The sequence below is a fragment of the Homarus americanus genome, unplaced genomic scaffold, assembly GCF_018991925.1.
Source record: "Homarus americanus isolate GMGI-L3 unplaced genomic scaffold, GMGI_Hamer_2.0 scaffold7626, whole genome shotgun sequence".
NCBI lineage: Eukaryota > Metazoa > Arthropoda > Malacostraca > Decapoda > Nephropidae > Homarus > Homarus americanus.
The window spans coordinates 15,995,652-16,021,180 of NW_024718273.1; the positions used below are offsets into that span (position 1 = coordinate 15,995,652).

Genomic DNA, 25,529 nt, shown 5'->3' on the forward strand with positions numbered 1-25,529 from the left:
TGCTTGAGACTCTCTTCAACTAAACGCTTTTTTTCTGTGTTTCCAAGCAAATTATTGGTAATTTTGAAATATATTTTACATATTGACAATATATAATGCAGTGCAGTGTTGATTTAAAGAAAATAATCTTGAAATACACCAAGAGAAATAAAATTTTATGGGTGAAATGGTGCCATGGGGTGACTTCTCTTCCACCCCAAGGCCTTCTCTTCTTCCTTCTCCTCCACCCCCATTCTAATTCCCATCATCATCATCATCATCATCCAGGAGCCTTCTACATACACACCTCAAAGTATGTGAACTTTTCTACCATTTTTGTTGAATTTAGGAAATTTTCGGTGAGCTGGAACCAATTACCCAAAAACCCATTGAAACAATGGTTTCGGTTCACGAACTTTTCGGTTAACGAATGACCTTCTGGAACGGATTGAGTTCGTTAACCGAGGGGTCACTGTATATTCAAAAGTTCTTATTGTAAAAGTTTCAATAGGATTTTTAGTTAACACAAAGATATGTGTGGTCCTGTGAATACAATTATACACTTCTCAATAAGGAAAACAAATCTTCACATTTTAAATACTTAAAATTTCTCAATCCCATTCAGCAGTCACACTCCTTAAAAAAAGAAGTCTTAAAATAATATTTTTCTTGTCAACCACTACTGCAAACCATCCATTGCAAGCACCTCTCTGCTCCTGGACTTTACCATTGGTGTTTGCTTCACTGACTATCAAGTAAACAGAACTGATGATAGCAGTGTCAAAAATAATAAAGAAAAGCATCAGATACCTGTATAGTCTATCACATTCAACCCTATAATTTTCTGTTTGTATAAGGTACATTTATTCAATCTCTGAGGCTGGGAGCTCAACTCGAGGCTACCCATTCGTAACACCTGACATAATTTGACAGTGGTTCTACTATATAACAAAATGTTTATACATGAACAAATGATTCTAAATTAAAGAAAATTTTAGAATGCTTTCTCTGAAGGTCAACATACTTTAGGGATTACTTCAGATGACAATAACTATAAACACAGAAAAAGAGCAAATGAATAATCATTGCAATTAAACACTTACTTTCACACATTCGGTAATTTTCAGAAGAACTTTGTATAGTGAATAAACCATTATGGAATAAACACGTAGTAAAACAACAGTGAACCTAAGGGCAATTAAACAGCTAAGACATCACAGCAATACAATTTCCTAGCCTAAAGAGGTGAAGGCAAAAGTTTGTACATTACCAGAGTAAAGACAGTCATCAACTTCAGGTGCATTTTTGACTTGCATGAAAAGCCTCCTGCACTTACTGCAGTATATACAAGACAGTTCCTCAAAGTATAGGGGTTATGCATTAAAGCATTATGTGGAATTTTGGCTGCCATGCCAATAAACTTCTCACTTCTCACCTGAAACATTGTCATGTGTTATTATTACACATGTCTGAATAGCGCAATATTAATTCAGTGTGCTGGTCTTAACATGGCACGTCAATCAGTAATACAAGAGTATAATAGCTCACGCTGTTTGCATTACGCACTAACAGACTGGACGAACTGTTGAAATATCTGACTTGGACGAATATATATTTAAATATAATTGGGTGACATTAACAAAGTGCTATAAAAAATTCTGAAGCCTTAGTGTTCTAACCATAAACATGAACATGCTATTAACAATAATATTGCAATAATTATCTTTTATAGGAAAAATATTTAGCTGAGGGCAAGGAAAAGTTGGGTTGCAAATTGCATATTTGTTTATGCATTCTTCCTTTAAAAAATTATATGATTTTACAAAAAAACATTTAATAATTATTTCTATGACTTTGCATAGAGACTCAAAACTTAGAAGAAAAAAAATAAATAAAAACCTTAACATGACCCCATTTCTAAACTAATTTTACTTTGCCAGATAAAAAATCTTTCGTAAATCACATTCTGTCATCCCTGTGAGTGGCAAACAGCTTGACCTGGGAGCAATAAAATTTAAATAACAGATGAGTTGCCACTTTCAACTGCAGGTAAATCTGTATATACTCGGCACTCTATCCAATGAAGAAATTAAGACTTCACTTTTGAAAGCCCTTTTCCTGCTACAGAAAAGGTGATCAGAATCAGGACCATTACAGTGTGTTTCTCAACTTGCTCTCTCATTCCCTCTAACTGCTGCAACAGGTAACTGAATTAAAATATTAACATCAATTACTATACTGATAATTTACTGGAAGAAAAAATTTAGAGGCAATATGTATCATTTATAACCTATCCTTTAATAAATCTCACACATTTTTACTCATACTTAACAGATCGTAACGAACAGCTTATTCCTGAATGACCAACCATAAAAGTTTAAGGAGACCGTGAATCAAGGCACATCTCTTGCAGTAGTTTGTAAAAATGAACAAAGGGGGAGTCTGTGTTGGTCTTGATTTCTGGCCACCCATAGCATGGAGGATAAAAGAAAGAAAAAGAGAGGGGGGGGGGGTCATCTTGAGGAAGCCTTATTGACCACTCTGTACCTCTTATAATAATAATATTTTTTTTTTTTTTTTTTTACAGTACAGTATATTAAAGATCTTATATGGACATTTGAGCCAACTTACAGTAAATTAAAACCATAAATTTCTCCCTGAAATGAGGAAGACATCTAGTCAACAAAACCGATGTATCAATTTTTGGGTAACCGCAGGTTTCTTCTATCAATTATTCAACTCAAAATACCTATCTTCAACTACTGCACCATAATTAGAAACATGAAGTAGTGACAATATACCGATTATACATTACATACGTACAACTAAAGAACAGGAAAATAGAAGAAAAAATCCTGCATGTTACAACAACATAAATATCAATGAACTTTTATGGTACACATATTACTTGTTCAACCAATATCATACTACTTGTTCAACCAGAAGCATATTGCTTGTTCAACTAGTATCATACTACATTACTTGTTCAACCAGTACAGGTACCATGCCACTTGTTCAACCATAGTAACACTCAAAGACGAGTATTTCCACAACACTATCTTGGTGTTCATGCCTTACAATGATTTACAATTACTGTACTCATTTCAAAAAATTTTTTTGCTCTGCTTTTGTTTATGTAAGCTCAACAGTTTTTTATATAAAAAATTAAGACCTTACACATGTGTAATCAACATCAAATTTGTCTTCAATTCACTAAAGGTATGACAATCGCCAGTTTAAATAGCCATATACTATCTTCATATCCAGGGATCACCAAAGAAAAAAAAGGGGTCATACTTTCATACTTTCTGAAGGACAATGATACTGCCAATTATACCATGCCAAACAAAGGATGAGAGAATATGATTGATTAGTTGTATGAAATGAGATGGCTATATGCTCAATATCCAGATCTGTAGGTTGATGAAAATATATAAGAATATATGGTAGTTGCTAAATGAAAAAGCAGGCTCGAAATGATTGCACCTCTTTGGGGGGGGGAAGAGTGAGTTTTGGTGGCACTAATTTCATTAACATTACATATGCCCATCTATGGTATGGACAGAATGTGTAAACACAAATACTCAGTTACACATTCATTACCTATTGAACCAGTAAGATAAGGGACATTTGGACACACATGTTATCATTAATCTGCATAAATCAATAAATCATGAATTTTGAAGCATGTTGGACAGGAGACTTACTTTGGAGGGATGTTAAGTGAGTGTTGCAGCCTTATATGCTTAAACTCCTTGTAGTGATCCCTGATATCTGTGAACAATCTTATACCTAAGATCACTTCTGAAGACAAAAACAAAATCACAAAATTCCAACAAATTTCTGAACATCTGAAACTAAGAGGAGCAGTTCCTGGAGATTTGTAGCCTGTGAATTTTCTTGACTACTAACACGAGAAAGTAGAACACATACCACCATGTCAAAATAAAAGCAAAAGAGTAAACTCCCAGAAACGTGTGGTATACATTCATGTGAAATATAAACATATACTAGACCATAACGTTGAATTCAAAACCCTTAAAAGTTTAAAAATATTCGCTTCACAAAAAAAGCGAACTAGTTTACTAAGAATGATACTGAATATTTTCTTGAAACATAATTATACTACTTTATATGGATTAATAGATTAGGAATCTAGTTCATGTCTGTTCTGTTTTTAGATTTCAAAACTGTTTCCTGAATGACAAATCAATTATATCAGATATGACCCTGAAGTTATGAGTAAACTGGTAACAAAAGCATGAAGATTTCAGTACAGTATTTAATAAACTACAGACGATAAACAAATAAGTCTCAACTGAAGACTAAGTAAAAAAGCCAGAAAGGTGTTGGATTTATCTACTAATAAGCTGCCAACATATGAATACCTATACTATTACCACTAGAGTACAGTAGTAGGGAACAACACAAAAATCTTCAAACAGAGTAGGAAGAAAAACTGTTAAAAGGCACTTACTAACTGACTTTTACTGAAGATTACCATTTTCTAGATGTAATAACCATTATGCTTAAGAAAAGTATATATATATATATATATATATATATATATATATATATATATATATATATATATATATATATATATATATATATATATATATATATATATATATATATATATATATATATATATATATATATATATATATATATATATATATATATATATATATATATATATATATATATATATATATATATATATATATATATATATATATATATATATATATATATATGCGCCTGATATTCAGCAACACTACATCAATGATCTGACACCTTCCCTTAATGAAGATCAAGCCATCATATCACTGCACTTCAAGATGGCAGAAATGGTCACTGGCTATTAAAAAGAAGAAAATAAATACAAATATATATTGCGAACTGACCACTGCCTAGCAATGCACATGGTTTACTAAAATCTTGACGCAGGTTCCTTTCACCCTAAATTTACAATCTAATGTTGATATCTGTCATCGACGAGATTGGTAAGTAAACTTTATCTGGTGGACTGTTATTCTTTTGTTTCCTCCTACATGCTTCCATAATCCATCAATATAAAACATACCACCCTATGCACATAGCTGTGGTAGCTCAATAAAGAGGCTAAGGTTTACGGATACCGTACTTAATTCATTTTGCTGACCGAGTGATTGTAAAGTTGTTATTAGGCAGTTGACCAAATATGTAAATGGGTAAATGTTATTTATAATATATACAGTTCTTCCTCCTCATTATGCTGAAATTTTCTACAACATGAAAGAATGACAAGACATATTTGGATGCTCAGAGAAAAACTTTATGGCATAATAAAATAAAAATAATGCTTTCTCTTTTCTTGTGTATTCTTTCAGTACTTAGAAGCAAAATCCAGTTTTCTGTTCTAAACACTATAAACATAATGAATATACACTAAAATAATAGTTACCCAACAGACATTTGCCCATATCAAAGACAAATCCCTCAATATCAGAAGATCGTATTGCAATACACAATATCACAAGAGATCTTACTATTGTATATAATTTCCACCTTCATATCACATGTCATTTATTACACCACCCAGAGGTTCTTTCAACACTGCAGTAAAATGTCCATACTACAACACTAACTCCTCAATGACTGTTAGGATGCTGCAAAAAGCCTCCATTCGTTACTGCACTACTGTTATCTGTAATGTTCCTCAGTAAGAACATTATTTCTCAAATAAACATCATCATCACTCATATTAGCACTGCAACACCATCATTTACAAATGTTAAAGGATGGTCAAGTTTGATTTCATATCAATGTTAATGCTATGAAGAGTAGTTTCACACCTAAGCGAAAACACTTGATAATTCCAACGAGTTAAAAACAAGACTGTGGTAGCAGACCTGCATGTTCTGTGGCTGTCTACAACAAGCTAAACAAAAGATTCATTAGAAATATAAGTACAGGTACAATAAATACTTAAAACTTCCAATAAAGAAAACACACTGATTAATTCTGAGGATCTTGAAACTACAATAGAAAAAACATGACACTACACTACTTATTAAATTCTGACTATAAGTGTAATATCAGTTTTAGAGTATATTTATTTATGTAAATTGTAGTGAGATTGTTTTCAGCACTGAAACAAGATTTTTTTTCTGAAAAATACTTAATATCCATCTTGCTACTTATGATGACACTAGAGGAGGTTGTTGGAGTAAATGTATATGACAGACATCTACAGAACAGACTAAGCTGGCAAACTGAAGTCCTATAGAGTACAGCGAGTTGACAGCACTCATTGGTGAATCCTACATGAGTTGGCAGCAGGTGACTGTGAATCTTGGGTGGTGGTGAGGGTGACTAGCAAATAGTGCACGTTGAAGTGTTGACACACGATGTTGTGGTGTCGCCTGGGATCATAAGGTGCTTTTTTTTGTGTTTATCTGTTAATGGAATTCCCTGAAAAAAAAGTTTTCTGTGAAATATACACTATACTATACCCCAAATGATACAAAAATAGCTTACAACACCTACTAGGTACAGTAATCTAATAAGATGAACCAGAATGAATACAGTAATACCCCGCTTTACGCTTTTTTTTTTTACGCGTTTCTACATTTACGCGGTACCCCGCCAGAACCGGAATTCCCACTTGACGCAGTGCACCTACTCATATACGCGGTAAGCGGCGCGAGCAGGGTGCGCACAAGGTCGCCCAGTCATCAAAACATTACCAAGTTCTTCACCCACCACAGCCGGCCCAAGTCAGTGATAGTGAGGATATGGACTTATATGGACTTTGAGGGGTTTGACAAAGAGGCCCTGCAAGCCTCTGTGGTGGATAGTGATACAATTGATACAGGTGATACAGGTGAGGGCCAATAATCTGCCCTCTGCCTTGGAACCAACCCCCCATCCCCGTGTGCCCAGCCATCTTTTCTACTAATGTTAGTGTTAAAAACCTAATATTATTGATATTTCTCTTAATTATTAATTATGTGTGCATACCATCATAAAATTAAGAAGTTATTTTTACTACAACTGTAGGTTATGTATCTAAGCTACTGTGCCGAGTAGCAACCTTGTATATAAGCTACTGTGCTGAGTAGCATCTATGTATATAATTACGTGGCAACACTACACGTGTTATGTGGCAACATTGCCCCGAGGCTGCCATATGGCAAGGCAGTCTCAGTCTGACTTCGTGGGCCGTGCATGGCACACGCTAGTCACCACTTGTATTTCTCCTATCCGAATAAATGGACTTCAGTGTTACCCGGTGTTTCCCTACCCATCACTGCATTCTTCAGGGAACACTTGGAACCTTCATGGCACAGTGAGTAGGATCTGTGGACTTACAAGTGTGTGAACAATGCCGACGGTTACATCTGTCGGCGATGTGCGTGTCGACTAGTGTGTTGTGTTGTGTTGTGTTTCGCCGCGACGTGCAGTGTTGCGCCATCACAGTGCTTTTTAGTGACGGTGGCAGTGTGTGTCAGTGTATTAGTGTGTCTAGAGCTGAGAGTTGAGCATTGGCCTCTTTTTTGTGGTACCCACGGAGCACGCAGGCATACACCCTTCTCGTGTGACATCCGGGGAGACACTGACTTGCCTCCACGAGCCACCACGCTCCGCTCTTTGAGACACACACACACACACACACACACACGCACTCACTCACTCACGGACAGAACAGTGGACTCTATGCGTTATTTCTGCGCTGTTTATGTCATATGTATGTGGTTCGAGCTGATGAGGCACCACTTTATATACTAAACAGCGCAGTCCACGCATACTAAGATGGGCGGTAAGAAGGGACGTCAAGATGGGAGACACGACTCCCACCATCTTCTCCTCTACCGGGCACAGATGGAGCTTCTGCGCCACCGCCCCTCATCCTTCACCTACAGCGACGGACATTGCAACAATTCTGAGGTGGATGGATCACAGAGACGAGCGACGCCGAGAGATGGAACTTCAGAGGGAGGAGACACGAAGAGAGGAGGAAAAGTCGCGTTTTGTTGCACTACTGGCGACCCTGGCACTAACCCACCCTCCCTCACTCGCAGGTTTCGCGCACCAAGGCGCCAATATCCTCCCTCCTCCACCACACCAGAGTCCTCCAGGTACTGTTGCTACGCCAACAGCTTCCAAGGCATCTGTTCAACCCCCACCCGCCTTCTCACCAGACGTCACGTTTCAGCTTTTCGTGAGTGGAGGCGGCGTTGGACAGATTACTCCACGATGGTGGACCTTGACAGCATGCCTCCAAACAAACAGCTCATCCAACTGCGGATGTGTTTGTCGCTGGAGACCCAGAGAGTTTTGGAGCACACGTTGCAAGTGCCTCCCGATTCTACCTCTTCAGTGACGGATGTGCTCGACCTTTTGCAGGAGCACGTTAAGGGTCGGAATAACGAGGCTTTGCGTCGCCGTGCCTTCACCAGCTGCAAGCAGGCGGAGAATGAATCCTTTGACGACTTTTTTGTACGCTTGAAGAGTTTGTCGGAGGAGATCGACGTCTGCAAGGCGCACAGCCGGGAATGTGAGGAAGCCTGGATCAAGCACGGGATCTTGACAGGTGTCAGGCAAGAAGAGTTGGTGCAGCGACTCATCCCCCTGGACGCTTCCTCCACACTCCAGGTGGTAGTGACTGAATGTCGGTCGTACGAGGCCACCAAGTCCGCCACCTCTGCCTTACGGGCCCCTCCTGCTGTGAGAGCAATCTCTCAGTACAAGAAGGGTAAGAAGGCGGCCAACAACGTGAAGGCTGCCGCACGTTCTTCCACGCCTCCGCCTAGTGCTTCCTGTGGCAGCTGTGGAAAGCAGCATGGCCCCAAGACATGCCCGGTCGCCGACGCACTGTGTCGTGGATGTGACCGTAAGGGCCACTGGTCTAACACAGACAGGTGCCCTGCACGAGGCCGCAAGTGTCAGGCCTGCGGTCGCTATGGACACTACGACAAGTGCTGCCGCCAACCCAAGCCCAAAAGCCCGAGACGAGGAGGAAAGGTTGCTACTTGGCACAGTAGCTTAGATACATAACCTACAACAACGTAGGTATTGTGTCTGAAAAAGTGGAGTTTGGAGGTAGGCCCAGTCTCTATTTCAATTAATCCCATATGTTCTGTTGTTCACTTTACGCGGGCCTCCGTAAATTCAATTGACCGCATAAAGTGGGGTTACACTGTACACAGAACCCTGCACAACTTCTTTGCTTTATATTGTATTATACAAGTACAATATTTTACGGCATATAAGACACTTTTTTGTCTGAGAAATTTCTAAAAAAAATCAGCCTGCGTTCTATATGTGAAGTTGCAGTCTCCCACAAGCTAATTAATCCCTCCGTTGAGGTCTCCAGTAGGCTAAATTCTGCCTAACCAAACTCCAGAATTAAAAATATGTTATCGCTCACTTAAACACATTATTAGTATTTTTAATTAATTAAAAAATAATTATTATAAATATAAAAGGTCGATCTACAACCAATCATCACTGCACTGATGGCGATAACCTGAGACGATTAACATCCATACGGCAAATACCAACTCTTCAAAGGTAGCCAAGTACAGTAGTAACCATTTCTGAACTCTTACAAGCATTACAATCTATTAATGCCATACCTGCAACATTTATGTTACAATCTACAAATACCTGATACAAATGAACATTTACAGATAACTTTCTTTTTACATTTACATTTGTTAACATCGCTGGCGGGATTGTAACTACAGTAGGTTCGATTCGTCTCTGTAAGCAGACTACTGGGCCAAGCTATTGTTTTTCAACTCTCATTTTCGGGTAGATATACGTAACTTTCTTCATTTATTTTTACTGATATAAATGCACACACCATCCTACATACATATTATGAAAATGTATAAGAAATAATTGTCCTAAGGGCAAGCACATAAAAGGAATATACATTTCTTTGCACATGAGTTAGCTGCCTTAGTGGGGGAGCGGGAGGACAGCTGGGTGGTTGGTTGGTGGTGAGAGGGGGGAGAGTTGCCAGGGAACCGGCAGAGGTGGCGTCGCCGTTGCTATGGTAAACAGAGAGTACAGATGTACAGTACATATATGCAAATGGTGACTGTGTTAAACTTTCATTTGGTTTTTATATACTGGTTTGGCAATAGAGTATTTTTTTTTATCACTTATATGTTGTATTAAGAAAACTATGGATACAGGAGGTAAATACACACAAACGTTTTTTCCCAAATACTCCCTGCTAAAATGGGGGGTGCGTCTTTTATGCTGTAAAATACAGTAGTCCTCACACAAGTTCGCACAGCATGAAATTCACATTAGCATCTTAGCGAGAAAATGTTCCCAGTTTAACAAACACAGCAACTTGTCATGGCACCATGCTCTCCCTTTCACACCACCCAGTACATGGATGCAGGAAGGGAGGGTGCTGTAGCACCCTAATATTTTGGGTATAAAGTGCTATACAATGCACCACAGAGTATCTAGGACACCAAAGTTCATATTCAGCAGCCCCTGGTAAAATTTGGTTCCCACGGTACTGACCCAGTAACACCCAACAACTTCCCCCCCATTCATTTCAGCCAGGTAGTCAACCAGCTGGCTCTGAGATGTAGTAATAATAATAATAATAATAATAATAATAATAATAATAATAATAATAATAATAATAATAATAATACCTGTAACAATAATAAAATAAAAAGCAAATAAAATAAAATAAATTAAAATATTTACTGTACAGCATCTACCCAAAAATGCGTGTAAAAAAATGGCAATAATGCAGCTCACAGTTTGGCTTAGTGGGGTGAAAACCCCAACACCGCACTCCCCTCCCACTCCCGCGATTCTGCAGAATTAAGAAATCTTTATTCTACTGTATTTATGTCTTCTACCTTTTGATAATGTTTTTTTTACCTTCTGTATGAACAATTGTGTTTGCATGAAGCAGAGTAAAAAACAAAAAAAACAAAAAACGTATATCTACCGAAAAATATGAGATAAAAAATACCAATAACACAGACTGGCCTGGTAGGGGGAGAGCTAGAGGGATGTAGCTGCAGGGACAGTCTAACTTGGTGTCCTGTCAAGTCTCTTCACACACACACACACACACAAACTGGGACACCACCCTACACCACCCGGTGTCTCCATGACCACGTGAGGTCCTTCAAGTCAACATCTATGGTCGAGTTACTGAACCACGTGGTCTATGTGACCTCACGTAGGCCACTGGAAACTATAATAATTTGTAGGTTCAATTCATGTTCTTTCTCCTTTTAGTAATGAAAGCTTTTGTTAAACAACCCACCCACCCCATGTCTTTGTAGGTAATACTCAAAGTCATTTTGTCTAATGCATATTTTCAGCCTTCAGAACTTTTTCCATAAACTGTTAATTATTATTATTACACACACACACACTCTTCAATTTTCTTATTTTATAGCAACATAACATACAGGCATCCCCCGCATTACGGAACCCCGGTTTGCGGAATTTCGCTCTTCCGGAATTTGTAAATTATGACCAATAATTTCGCGATACGGCCCATAAATCCACCCTTACGGAAATTTGGGTAAATTTTAACAATTTAAAAACAAAAAATCACAATATAAAATTAAATTTTTTTGATAAAAATTATAATTTGTTTGCTGTGGATTTCTTGGGGTTTGCCGCCGCCAAGAGTGGCGTCGCCACACGGAGTCAGTCCATTGTTTACATCCAGTGTGCGCGCATGTTTTTCACCCCAGCAGTTGAATTTAACTTTTACAAACATACAGTAAGTGCAGTACAGTGCATTACCCTTATTCAAGGTGACTGGAAAAAGGCCATCAAGAGGAAGTGACCGCAGTAGTGCAAAAAAAAGCCGCAAAGGCATCACATTGGATATTAAACTTGATGTTTTAAGAAAGAATATCATATATTATTTAATGTAATGTATTGTATGTGTTTATAAATGTTTATTTTCATTCATAAAAGTGCTTGAATTACTTTTTTGGGGCTGAAAAAAATTCCTAAGGAACGCATCTCCAGTTTTATAATGGAAGTCAATGGGAAAATAGGTTTCACGTTACGGAATTTCGCGATACGGTAAATTTTCCAGGGACGCAACCCTTCCGTAACGTGGGGGATGCCTGTACTATGTAATTTATATTAATCTACTGTATTATTATCACACACACAATCTCTCTCTCTCTCTCTTCAATTTTCTTATTTTATCGCAACATGCTCGCCTAGCAAGCAAGTGGACCTGGGTTCAAACCCCAGGCGGGGTGAAACTATGGGCAAGTTTCTTTACGCCATTTGGCTGTTTACCCAGCAGTAATTGGGAACATGGATTTATTATTATTTTTATTTTTATTATTATTATTATTTTTTTTTTTACGGGTATTAGCCCACCCGGGCACAGGTCACTGACCCACATCGGGGCCTGGGGGCGAAAATGTAAAAATAATAATAAATAATAATAATAATTCATAGTAAATAAAATTTATAATAAAAAATAACATAAAATAAAATAATAATGCTAATAATAATAATAATAATAATAACTCTGTATTATTATTATTATTATTATTATTAATAATAATAATAATAATAATAATAATAATAATAATAATAATAATAATAAAGAACCATAAATACAAAAATGAAAAAAAAAGATCAAAAGTGAGAAATAATACTGTATACAGGTACAGTGAGTTCTGCTATAACGCGTGTTTTGATAACGCGAATTTGCTCTAACGCGATTTATGAATTCGGAACAATATTTGTATAACACGAACGCTTGTTTGCTATAACGCGATTTTTCCTTACTATTTCTCCAATTTTGTGGTATTAACTGTGAATATGGTAAAGAAGAATATCTCCAAAAAGCGTTCTGATGATAGAATTCCCGGTGATTATCGTAAAAGAAAGGATATAACACTTGAAGAGAAGCTCGATGTTATCAACCTCAAAATCACCCTTCTCCCCCATCAAGTTACATTCATATTTTTTCAAGGTAAAGTGTTAAATTTACTGTATGATTTCATTATTAGATATGAATGTAACATTTATTTAGACTGTGCTATCCTTTGTGTTAGGCTAACTACTAAATTTTTTCGATTTCGAGTAATCTGCACCTAACCCTATTTTCTCCATAAGTCCTGTTATTTCTATTACGCGATTTTCTATAACACGATATTTTACAAGAACACAATTATCGCGTTATAGCAGAACTACCTGTATGTATGTATGTTGTGTTGTCAATGGTATGAGAAACAATTGAGACCCTGCAATTTTTGAACATAAAATAATTGCTATAGTATTTTCTAATATGCTATTTATTTATTTTTTTGTTTATCATTGAAAAAATGTGGCAGCTCATCCCCATTACACGCAGTATTAAAACTTACGTTACTAGCTGATTTGGGGGGGAATTATTATTATATTATTATTATTATTATTATTATTATTATTATTATTATTATTATTATTATTATTATTATTATTATTATTATTATTATTATTATTATTTCATTTTGGTGCCAGTTAGTTGAATCTACCAGTTGCCCGGATACCGGATAACTGAGATTCTACTGTATTTTCTTTATTTCCAAAGTAAATTACAGCAATTAAATAATATTTCCACAACTTTTGTGGTTTCTTATGTAAACAAACACTGCAGCAGTCGGCAGTTACCATGAATTATGAATATTTGACAACAAAATTGAAAAAAATGGGTAGTAATAGTGATACCATACCCACAAATTTAAGAAAGTGAATTTGTATTTCGTGAATTATCAAGACGCCATTGTACGGAGGAAGATATATCAAAACCACCTTGCTGTATGGGAAGGGAAGGCATACCGGATACAGACTAACACACAAAGAATATTAGTACCTTATAAAGTACAAAGACCAGAGTACTAACCTGTCTCAGGCGGGTTGTGTGGTTGTGAATGGTATAACTTTTTAGGTGTGATTTGATGGGCTGTGGAAGTGGTAGGTGTTCAATCCCGTACACAGTGGTTGTTGCAACAATGGCACGACTACATAATTCTTGGAGTGTTAACACTGAAAAAAAGAGGGGTGTGAGCAAAAAGAACATGGAATATGGTATATGAAAAAATCCTGAAATAGCATAAATAATGTTCAGTAAGGCTCTGTCCTATAACCAAAACCTCACAGAAGCACATCAAATTTCAAGAGAAAGAAAAGATGACAAATTTCACTAATACTGTATATTGAATCAAGTGCTATGCTCAATTTCGTCCTAATTTTATTATACTGATCTAAAGCCATTTCTACAGTAAGACAAAGGAACAAACTTAAGACCATGCAGTTGTTTAAAAATCTTACCTCCAATGAATGCAACCAGGTTGACCTGACTAAATATCTTCTATTTTATGAAACCCGAGGTTCTGAGTCCTAACAACACTAGTCTTAAGTCCCCTTAACTTTCATGAGTATAAACATTATATTTATATCCAGCATTGTTAACCATAGTTATTATGATGACGATTTGGTGTGTCCTGTGACTGAACACTGGCCATTAAAATTAAGTGCTGAAGAGCTATAGTTAGCCACTCTACTTCAAGATGGTTCAAACTATGAGAAAGGGTCCCTAGAAGTCCCAATCAGTAACTTAAAGAGCAGAGGCCAAGGGCACAACACTTCAACCTCTCCCTCTCTTTGGCTCCAGATTAAAGCCAGAAATGGAATATGATTTGAACAAAGTTGAATCAGTTCATGAAACGTAACCCTTTCCCTGTGGCTGAAACACAAAGGGTTTCTTGCATTCAAAATTCCTGAACGAAATGTTTCATTGAAATATCTGTGGTAAGTGTTCAACTGATAATCTACTATTTGTTGACATAGTGTGGTCAGTTATATTCTTTTACTATGGGATAATACCCCTCAAGATGGCAGAATGACCTACTATATACAATAACAATCCTGATCAAGCCAATTTATTGGACAGTATCAATTCAGATGTACTTAGTGACATCACTAGTGATGATGACTGGCCTAATGAAGAGAGAGCAGTTAAAGAAGAGAGTGAACCTGAAGATGAAGGCAGGAGTAATGGAGATGAACCTGAAATGTCATAGAAACAGAGGAGGGAGTGTGGGGAGTGGAAGTGGACCACACAATTTGGGTTCAACAGTATGCAATCTGGCTTGACAACTGCTTGTTCCATTACAGAAGAATCAGAAAAGTTTGATAATTTTATTTAATTTTTTATTATGGTCTAGTGAACTTGTGTATCCAGAACCAATGAGCAGTGTGATTTTCCAAAGGAAACAGTACCATCAACATTTTCTTCATATAGTAGACTGGCAAAGTGGAGTATGTCACATGTCGGCCCACACCGCTGTCTATGATTGGCTACTTAGGTTATACCCAAGAACGACCAATGTCAATGATGGTGGTTCACGGCCTGTATGCTTATATAAGTTTTCTAATGTTTTGATATATATGTTTTTTTTGTATCACTGTTATTTAGTTTTGGTTATTCAAACATTAAGTAAGAGCCATATTGTTTTAAATGGTATAAGGTGTAAAACTTTTAATGTATTGTATTAAGAATAGTTGGCAACCGAGCCATATTTGTGTGGTGGTGGTGGTGGTCACGGCAGAGCAGCGTCAGCCACGGACTGAACCAGACAGCATGGAGAACCAGGAACTCCAAGCCTGGTATACACATGCCGACGTGGGGTACAAGATAGCCGCCGAGTTGTGCGTGAAGTAATTGGAGATATTTAGACATGAAAACTTGCTCTTTGAATGTAAATAGTGTAATATATGTTATTGTTACAAGACGATTTTCCATAAGCCCTTCCTCTCAGTCTGAAAGTCCACTTGACAACTGACAGAGTAAAACAACTAGAGATGAAATATATACTGTACTGTATATGAATGTTGTGTGTGTGTAATGATGCTAATGGTCCAGAATAAAAATACAGAGTAAATTACGCACTGCTTTGGAAGATTATACCATGGTACATCACAAAGCATCAGAGCAACATGTATATCAAGACCACAAAGAACTACATCCAACAAGGCAAAGGAGAGATGAAAATGATTTGAAAGACAGTTATTGGTTAGCTGAGTGACTGACAAAAGAGATAGTCGAGGTGAATTAGTGAGAAAATCCAATACCTGTACTGTACTTGAGTAGAGCAAGGAAATGAGACTTGTTGACAAAAGTGACATGTTAATAAGAATATTTTTTTAGTCTTATTACTTACACCAGGTAAAGACAGGTCATAAGCTTTCACTGATTGACTTTACTAAGAAAGCGAACCACCAGCTCACCGACAGGAAATATTTGGGTAGACATCATCATATCACACCAGTAGGTGTACAACCATTACAATTAGTTGAACAATTTGTGGAACCCCTCAACTTATGAAGATGTCAATGTGTGCTCATATATCAAGCTCCCCTCAAAAACAACAAAGACTGCCACGTAAATGTTGCCAATGTGATGTCCCTTTGTGTATGGACCCATGTTTTGAGGCATATCAGACACAGAGAAACTACTCAAAATGTAAAGAAATAACGTGGACAGTACAGTACTGTATATTGCGAGTTTTTGTTTATTAATTATTTTTATCTAAAACACATGGGCGTGTTTGAATGCATAACTTGAATATTAATAATAAATGTTCATCCAAAATATAAAATTCTACAATTTCCTATGTGCTAATGGAAACAGTAATATGCTATTGTGTTGCAGACTACTGTACATTGATTTTCTAAATGTGGCTCTTGTTAAAAGGTTAAATGCATTTTTTAGTAGTAGTAATATTTCAGCTTATCTCTCATAGTTTTGGTATGCTAAATTTGAATATTGAGGAAACCAAACTAGTCAATGGTCAACTGCAAATAGCCATAAATTAATAAAAATAAAGAGCTGTTCAGGTATCATAAACAACAAATACTGCTTGCTAAAACAAGTCATAGTCATCAAAAAGACTCTTATTTACAATAATTATGGTATCTTAACCCAAGGTCAAAGTTGAGTCATTGATTTGGTAAAATATCTGGCACCGCAGTCTGTGGCTATTTGAAGCCAAAATTGAAAATCATAAGTTAAAACTAGGATATAAATAAAATAAAATGCTACTTTACAAATCACAAGTGGCTCAGTATGCCTACTGCGGTTACGGATGTCAAAAGTCCACCTTCAGATGGAAAAGGATCCATACCCCTGCCGGCACTCGGCCAGGAAACGACTCCTCAAGTCCACATGATTGGGGCACTACCAGCAAGTGTCTCACAGTTAGTGGCACCAGCCAGCCATCACAATAGGACTGTGGTCCTCTGGCCACAAGGAAACTGTGTGTGTGTGAGGTGAGTGTGGCCAATACACATATGGATAAGGGCAGTCTCATAGCCCAAGGTCAAAGATCAGGGTTTTTATTGAACCAGCATAACATCAAATTTGCTTGACAACTTTTATAAATCCATATTTTTTATTGCATAATACTGTACATGTTTTATTTAAACATTAATTTTTTAAATTATTGCTATTGTTTTTACTGAAGATGCTTAATACTGTTTTTATATTTCTTCATGTCAGTACAGGAGGTCTTCAATATACAGTACATCGAGGATGTGTTCCAGAAAATGCGACTCATAGTGAAATGTTTTATTATGAGGAATTTTCCCCCAACAGGAATTAATGTGATTAGGGGCATATGAGTTCCAACGTGTACAGTAATACCCCAGGAAAGCTCAGGATGTGTTCCTGGAGAGAAAAGTTTCAGCACATCATCTTACAATGGGGTCATTATAGTACACTGTATAGTATTAAATATGGAGATATGTTCATAACATCATTATTTATTACCTGTTGAGTGAGACTTGGTGGCTCAATTATGCTACTTTTGCACTTAAACAACTGATCAGTGAATAAACCAGGGCTAATGGAGACACATTATACACTACAATAATATTTATTAAGAATTGATAAATATGCTACAATATTATTTACTAAGTGCTGAAGACAGCCCGAGAACATTTAGAGTGGAGGACTGTGGTCGCCAACCCCCTTGACTGATTGATTGAAGACATATCCAATGGTAATCACCAGCTCTCTTGAGCAGTGACAACAACGGAGGTCGAGAGATGGCGAGTGCTGGAACATTGTTATGGAGAGCAGGAACGATCAGCTTGTTACTGCTCTGTTAACAAGAGACTGGGAGTTTAATATGATGCAATAACTCACCTAGGTTTGAGTGTGGGATTTTTTTGGGGGGGAGAAGTTATTATTTTACGATAATGTTTTATTAATACGGTACCCAATGAGTCTAAGTATTATGGGAATTATGGTGAAATTGCAAACTGTCGTTATAAAGGAATCGCAGACTAATGAGCATCGGAGAGTCATCTCCTCAGTCAAGCCAGCACTCCATCCCCCCTCCTCCTCCTCTGCCATCCTGCACCTCCTATTCCTGGCTATGCACCCAGACATATTTTTTTTTCTACTCCAATTCTTTACATTCAAAGCCTCCATTGTATAAGAACTGAATAGGGTTTTCCAAACTTTAATTTTTTGGTGTTGGAACACTTGTATGATTTATACGTCCAAGGTGAGGTATACAGTAGTCTGGCGAGTCACGGTGCATTGCCAAACTGCCTACTGCTCTCAGATACACTCCATCTCCCACACACAATATACCCCTACTCCCTTAAATTTTTTTTTTATTAGTAAAGTACGCCCGGATAATTCGCGGATTTTTATTTTGAGGTCCTCTATTATTCGCGGATGACACCATGGATGTAGCCAAGAATGTCTGTGGGTAGTTTTAAAGTTGACGGCATTTTCACGGCCGGGACAGGGATACATTCGTTCTAGAAATAGTAATTTCGTTTACTTGTATTGTATATACAGTCGACCCTCGTTAATTCGAACCCCTTTAATCCGGATTTCGGATAAATCGGATGAAATCTGAACTATCTGTATCAAATTTCTGGTTCTGGGATTGTCCCAGTTGCAATTTCAACTTCTGTGTCACTACTAAGGAATAACGAAGTTTCTGGTGCACTGCACTCTAAGATTAAGAGAAAACAGAGGACTCGGGCATCCTGAAGTGAGAGAAAACGGACTCCTATGACGGGGCACTCAAGTAAACATACACATAGCTACATGTTTTTGTGGACTACCCACTGTACAGTATCCTTTTCATCACTTTGTAATAAACCTAGTCATGCCTATGTGTGTTTCTGATAATTACCATAACATTATATATTTATATATTTAGCGGTTGTACAGACACAAGGCCTCACACATGCCACTCAGACTGACAGACTTGACAAGTTTTACCAACCATAAAGACAGTTGAAGCTTTAAACATCACTCACAATGGATCTTGCAAATTCCAACTGCAATCAGACATACCTAAGTTGCCTCAACAATTGCAACCCCAGTTGCAATATAAAATTATGTCATTACTAAGGAATAACGAAGTCTCTGGTGCAGTGCACTCCAAGATTAAGAGAAAACGGAGGACTCAGGCGTCCTGAAATGAGAGAAAATGGACTCCTATGACGGGGCACTCAAATAAACATACACATAGCTGCATAATGCAATATTATGCAATATTAACCCCTAAATCGATTAATTCGGACAATCGGCTAAAACGGACACCCTTCCCCCCTATTAGTCCATTTTAACGAGGGTCGACTGTATGTGTATGTGTGTCTTAACACACACACACACACATATATACAATGCAGGTAAAAGAAATAATTGTTCTAAGGGCAAACACAAAGGGAATATACATTTTTTTTTACACAAATAAAAATCTACCCCCCCCATCAGCAAATGTTATTCGCAGATTTGGCAATTCGTGGCCATTTTGAGAACCTAACCCCCGCGAATTTGAAGGGCATGCTGTACAATAGGGTCGGGATATATCGCGACTTTATATAAAGATTTTTTTATATCGCGGCTACCAAAATTATAAAAAATTCCCTATAAATTGTGATAATTCTTTTTAATTCGCGAGGGAAATCGGGCAGGAAATATTTCAAATGTACCGCCATGGCAAACAAATGCGTTATTTGCTCACCAGAGGCGCCACCGTGGCTGCTCACTCTCGCATTCACGCTCGCCTGCTCAGTATTTCTGAGTGAGTGACGAGAAAGCAGCCGACTCTGCTGCAGATTATGACTTCTAAGGTGAGTGTAAATGGATTGCTAGTGACATGAAAAGTGAAGTGAAGATAATGAAAAGCTTATTGGAAAAGATTTAATACTGTAACTAATATTTTTGGTTTGTTCGTTTATGATTGTTAAGTGAGGGTGGCAGTGTGTCATCTGCTGCCGAGTCTGGTGTTCCCAGGATATTGCGTCAGCTGCCGAGTCTAGTGCAGATTCCAATTTCTAAAGCGAGTGTAAATGGGTTGCTAGTGACGTGAAAAGTGAAATGAAGATAATGGAAAGCTTAATGGAAAAGATTTAATACTGTAACTAATATTTTTGGTGTTCATTTATGTATGTGTGGGATTGTCAAGTGAGGTGGCAGTGTGCCGTCTGCTGCCGAGTCTGGTGCGTCAGCTGCCGAGTCTGGTGTTCCTTGATATTGGTATTGAAATAGCCTGTTGTTCCTGAGTCTAGTGTTCATTGGTGCTTTTAATTAGTAAGAAAATACACTTGTTAAGTCAAGCTTAGTCACTTTTTTAGGCCTCCAGAACCTAACCCAATTTTCCCCATTGATTACATGTACAGTAATTATATATTGCGATTTAGTATATAGCGAACATCCTTGGACCCTATCTCGAGATATATCCCAACCCTACTGTACTGTGCTATACAGTAAAGTATATAGTATGTATTTTCTTTATTCATAAGGCACACTAGCACATTGAGATAACTTTTCCGCACATTTTGTGGTTACAGGAAAGCCTCCAATAAAGACGGTTCTGCTAACGATGATTTAGATTTAAGACCCTGGTTAATTTAGGATCCATTTCAATTTACACCATTATTTTCTTCGTATTTACGATGAAAATAGAAAAAAAAAATACAATTTTCATATAAATAATAACTAAATCCCAATATGTATTATTAAAAGCCTTGAGCATGGAGGCTACCGGGCTTGTGAGTGGTGACGCCAGCATCACTAGTATAAACAGTCACAGCTGGCGGGCCTTTTGTTTTCACGCATCCGAATAGGAAAAGGAGAAAAACTTTTTCAGGTTTCTTACAGTGTTTTTGTGTCCCTATTCAATATGAGCATGAGATGGTAGTGCTGGTTCAAAAGCTAAAAGAAAGTGTATAAGCTTAGCCGAGAAACTAGATGTGTTAAAATTATATGAAAAAGGTGAGTGAGGTCTGTGGATATTATATGGAGCAAGCAATGAACATATTTTCTGAAGTGGATCCATTAACAGAACGAAGCATTAAAATTAACAGGGACATGAAAAATGCAAATGTCCTCTACATAAAGATGTACAGTATTACCCCGCTTTACACGGTTTCACTTTCCGCGATTTCTTATTTACGCGGTACCTTGCCAGAACCGGACTTTCACTTTCCGCGGTGCATCTACTCATATACGCGGTGAAGTATAATTTTTTTTTTTATTTAGCTCATAAAATTCATACAAATTACCCGGCCAGAATATAATTTACATTGCTGGAATTCTTACAATATGATGATCATTTTGAATATAAACATCATGGATTTTGCATTAGACATACAAATTTTAGATCTTATGTAATAATTTGGTTTACACAAAGCAAATATTTTATCCTTTGTGCAGAATATATGAAGTTTACATTCAAAATATTCCCTGACCTGCAAGGAATCCAGAAATGTCAATTATATTATCCTAACTTTAGTCTGAGTTATTATTTATTACTAAAAATGTAAATATACTATTTTCTCCCAATCGCTTCTCTGGTAGGTAGGGAGGGAGGGAGGGAGGGAGGGACCGACCCAGCTAGGGAGGAGTATTTTGATTGACAGATAGTGTCCTTGAAGAATATTTCTTTGTTTATTTACTGAAGATATATGTCTTAGCTCATAAAATTCATACAAATTACCCGGCCAGAATATAATTTACATTGCTGGAATTCTTACAATATGATGATCATTTTGAATATAAACATCATGGATTTTGCATTAGACATACAAATTTTAGATCTAATGTAATAATTTGGTTTACACAAAGCAAATATTTTATCTTTTGTGCAAAATATATGAAGTTTACATTCAAAATATTCCCTGACCTGCAAGGAATCCAGAAATGTCAATTATATTATCCTAACTTTAGTCTGAGGTATTATTTATTACTAAACGTTAAAATCTAGTGTTTTCACCCAACATTTCTCAGAGGTAGGAGCTAGTGAGCTGGGAAGAGGGGGGGGGGGGATTTGAGTCCATTATTTGAATGGACATTAACCTGGCGACTGTATTTCTCTTAAATATTAATTGTGTGAGCATACCATCATAAAATTTAGATGTTATTTTTACTACAACATAGGTATTGTGTCGGAAAAAGTGGAGTTTGGGGGTCGGGCCAGTCTCTATTGGAATTAATCCCATATGTTCTGTTGTTCGCTTTACGAGGTTTTCACTTTCCACGGTACCCTGTGGGTTCAATTGACCGCGTAAATCGAGGGGGGGGATTTGAGTCCATTATTTGAATGGACATTAACCTGGCGACTGTATTTCTCTTAAGTATTAATTGTGTGAGCATACCATCATAAAATTTAGATGTTATTTTTACTACAACATAGGTATTGTGTCGGAAAAAGTGGAGTTTGGGGGTCGGGCCAGTCTCTATTGGAATTAATCCCATATGTTCTGTTGTTCATTTTACTCGGTTTTCACTTTCACTTTCCGCGGGACTCTGTGGGTTCAATTGACCGTGCGTAAATCATTTACGGGGTACTACTGTATAATGAGAAAAGAAAGCATCTGTGTAAGGTTCTTTTGACAACTTTATTATTCGAAGGCCCAAATCATCAACTTCAGCTACACCATCAAATTCAGCATCATAAGCAGCTTCATCAACAACTTCAGGTTCAGTAACGGTTTCAGCAACAGCTATAACATCTTTATGGAAAGCTACAGCTTCAGCCAGAGTTGAACCTGATGACTTCGTCAGCTGAGAAAAAACTCACACAGCATCATTGGCTGTCTTTATGTTTTAGACTTCACCACCTTTGGTGAGTAGAATTTTTATTTTACATTCATAAGTATTATTTAAAACATATATGAACAGTAATAAGTGTTGCTTCATAGGCTTATGTAGAGAAATGACGATATGTTTTCACATGTACTCAATTACATACATTGGCGTTCCCAATCCATCTCGCTTTATTTCTTTGCCATTAGTGGTTAGCTACTTCTATTGTTCCATTTATGAACATTAAATAACATTACTTAAAACATATATATTAATTTTTTTACATTCATTTTACTCCAGCTATAACCAGGGTCATATTTTCTTCAGTTTCATATGTAGAACCATTGTCACGGGTGTAAGCACTAATGAAAACAATGAAGTCCCACCTCCTCTTGTGTGACCATATTATTATTGATTTATATTGTACAAGGTGCATTCGTAAACATTATTTAGAGATTATAGTTTGCATTTATCATTAATTTTATTGTTTGGGGAGAAAAGAGGGTAAAAAGTCACACAAAAGATATGAAAAGATCAGACTTTGGAATGCAACTCATTATCAATGCTTTATTTTAATGGTAATTAATGATTCACAATACGATGATTCACCTTACACTGCAATATTGGAGGACACATTACCGTCGTTATTCAAGGCTTTACTGTACTCGCATACAGCATAACAATTGCATAGCACACAGTTTTGTCAGGGGTCACCTATGTGTTTTGGAGTGGTAGCACCTTAACACTTGTGGGGCATTTTTATTACTTATAATGATTATTTGTACATTATATGAGATGTTTTTAACACTATTTATACATCATATTCGGGTACACACAGACTTACCGGTAGTATAAAACAGTGGTTGATGTAGACATATACGTATTGAAAATTTCTTCCTGTATTTGTTAGCGACGTATTATGTGAAATGACACACATCGGTACAACATATGACGAGGACCCCCTGTACCTGTATCAAGTGTAGAAATGAATGGTTCCCGGCACACTGGAAACAATCAATGCTGACAGAAGTACTAACAGAAGGAGGTTTGTCCTGATAAAATCCAAACTGATGGCCACTCAGCTTGTCTCATAATCAATGGCCAAGCACTTGTATTGACAATAGGAACCCAGCTGACGCAAACACATTTGATGATCTCGCAGACGTATTTGTAAGAAACGTTTTTCATTTGTGTTAATTATTGAAGTGTGGACATAGCATTTGACTGATACAGGGAAGAGTCTATCAGAGCAAGCACCAGAATATGGCACACTAAAACAACCTAACCAATTAGACGTCTTACTGAGGGTCGTGAACTGCCTCTTAAGAAGAGTTGGAAAAATTTTCTAGCTCTACCAGACAGCAAATAAGACCTTGCACAATTTTTGTCATAGGAACTGATCTCTTAAATTCCAGATAATAAGAAAAGTGCCATCATTGATGGTCAATCCATACTCAGATGGTATTGCTCTATTCCTAGACACAGTATCCACTCTGATACCAAGTTTGTGAGCAAAATGTGGGCCAATTATTGTAAAGGAGAGCTCTGATACTTGGATGAACACATTTTCTAATTCCCTGGAAGAGAAGGGGTGGATATGAACATGGCCTGCTAACAACAAACTTTACACTCCTACCTCATAGTTTGTCTCCCATGGAATAGAAAACCTAGAGCAGAACAATCTGTTCCATTCAAGTTGATATGCAAACTCAACACATATATATATTCTATCCTGCTTACAAAGAGTCTGACCATGTCACATTCTCACTCCAAAGATTCCAAATACAAAGAAGACAAAAGTCGTTAAGACTTCCTTGACTAAAACTCGAAGTCCTTAAGAAAATACCATCCTGTCTCATAATCTCACTCCTATAAGGATGTGACATTTAAAAATTCATAGAGAGTTTCTATCTGCACCAGAGCTGCAAAGAACCATACTCCCACTATTACTCTACAATACTGCATTGGGAAAACTGTCCTCCAGAAAGGAGGTAGGTAGGTATATCAAGGAAGAGAACGAACTGTATGCCAGAAGGTCAACCAGCTCATTCCACATGTACACTGGGTATCACACCATTGGCCTTGTTACCTAAAAACCCTTGACTTCTCCTTGTTCACTGAAAAACGAATTTAAATTATACTGTGATTCACTCGCTGTGTATTTCTCTAAGAAACAGGCCTGAATTTTCTAATTTTACATATATTTTAAAGCCCTCATCTCTCCCCACAGGGCATGGTAGTCTACGTAAAAAGCTCTCTGCCATTTAAGGGTTAGGGGATGGCAATTATAGTGCTTCATTATCATATAAATTATTTAAATAAACAATGAAGGTGAAGCATCTCCCCATCAAAATTTCTTAAGTCAAACAGAGGAAATAGCACTAGCATTTAAAAAATTTAAATGTTGACTATACAGTACTGTATTTAA

The 25,529-nt window shown here is 37.0% G+C and overlaps 1 protein-coding gene across 3 annotated transcripts in view; it reads right to left on the reverse strand.

The window, feature by feature from the left end:
• Positions 1-5,859: 5,859 nt before the first annotated feature.
• Positions 5,860-25,529, reverse strand: part of LOC121859457 (ras-related protein Rab-40C-like) — a 29,516-nt gene continuing 9,846 nt past the window's right edge. Inside the window, exons 4-5 of one of the 3 annotated variants that reach the window (XM_042356269.1) lie at positions 13,886-14,028; positions 5,860-6,438 (exon numbers count right to left, since the gene is read on the reverse strand). In XM_042356269.1, the coding sequence (XP_042212203.1) occupies positions 6,340-6,438; positions 13,886-14,028 (242 nt within the window). In that variant the 3' untranslated portion in view covers positions 5,860-6,339. The other 2 variants (XM_042356270.1, XM_042356272.1) reach the window with 2 other exon arrangements.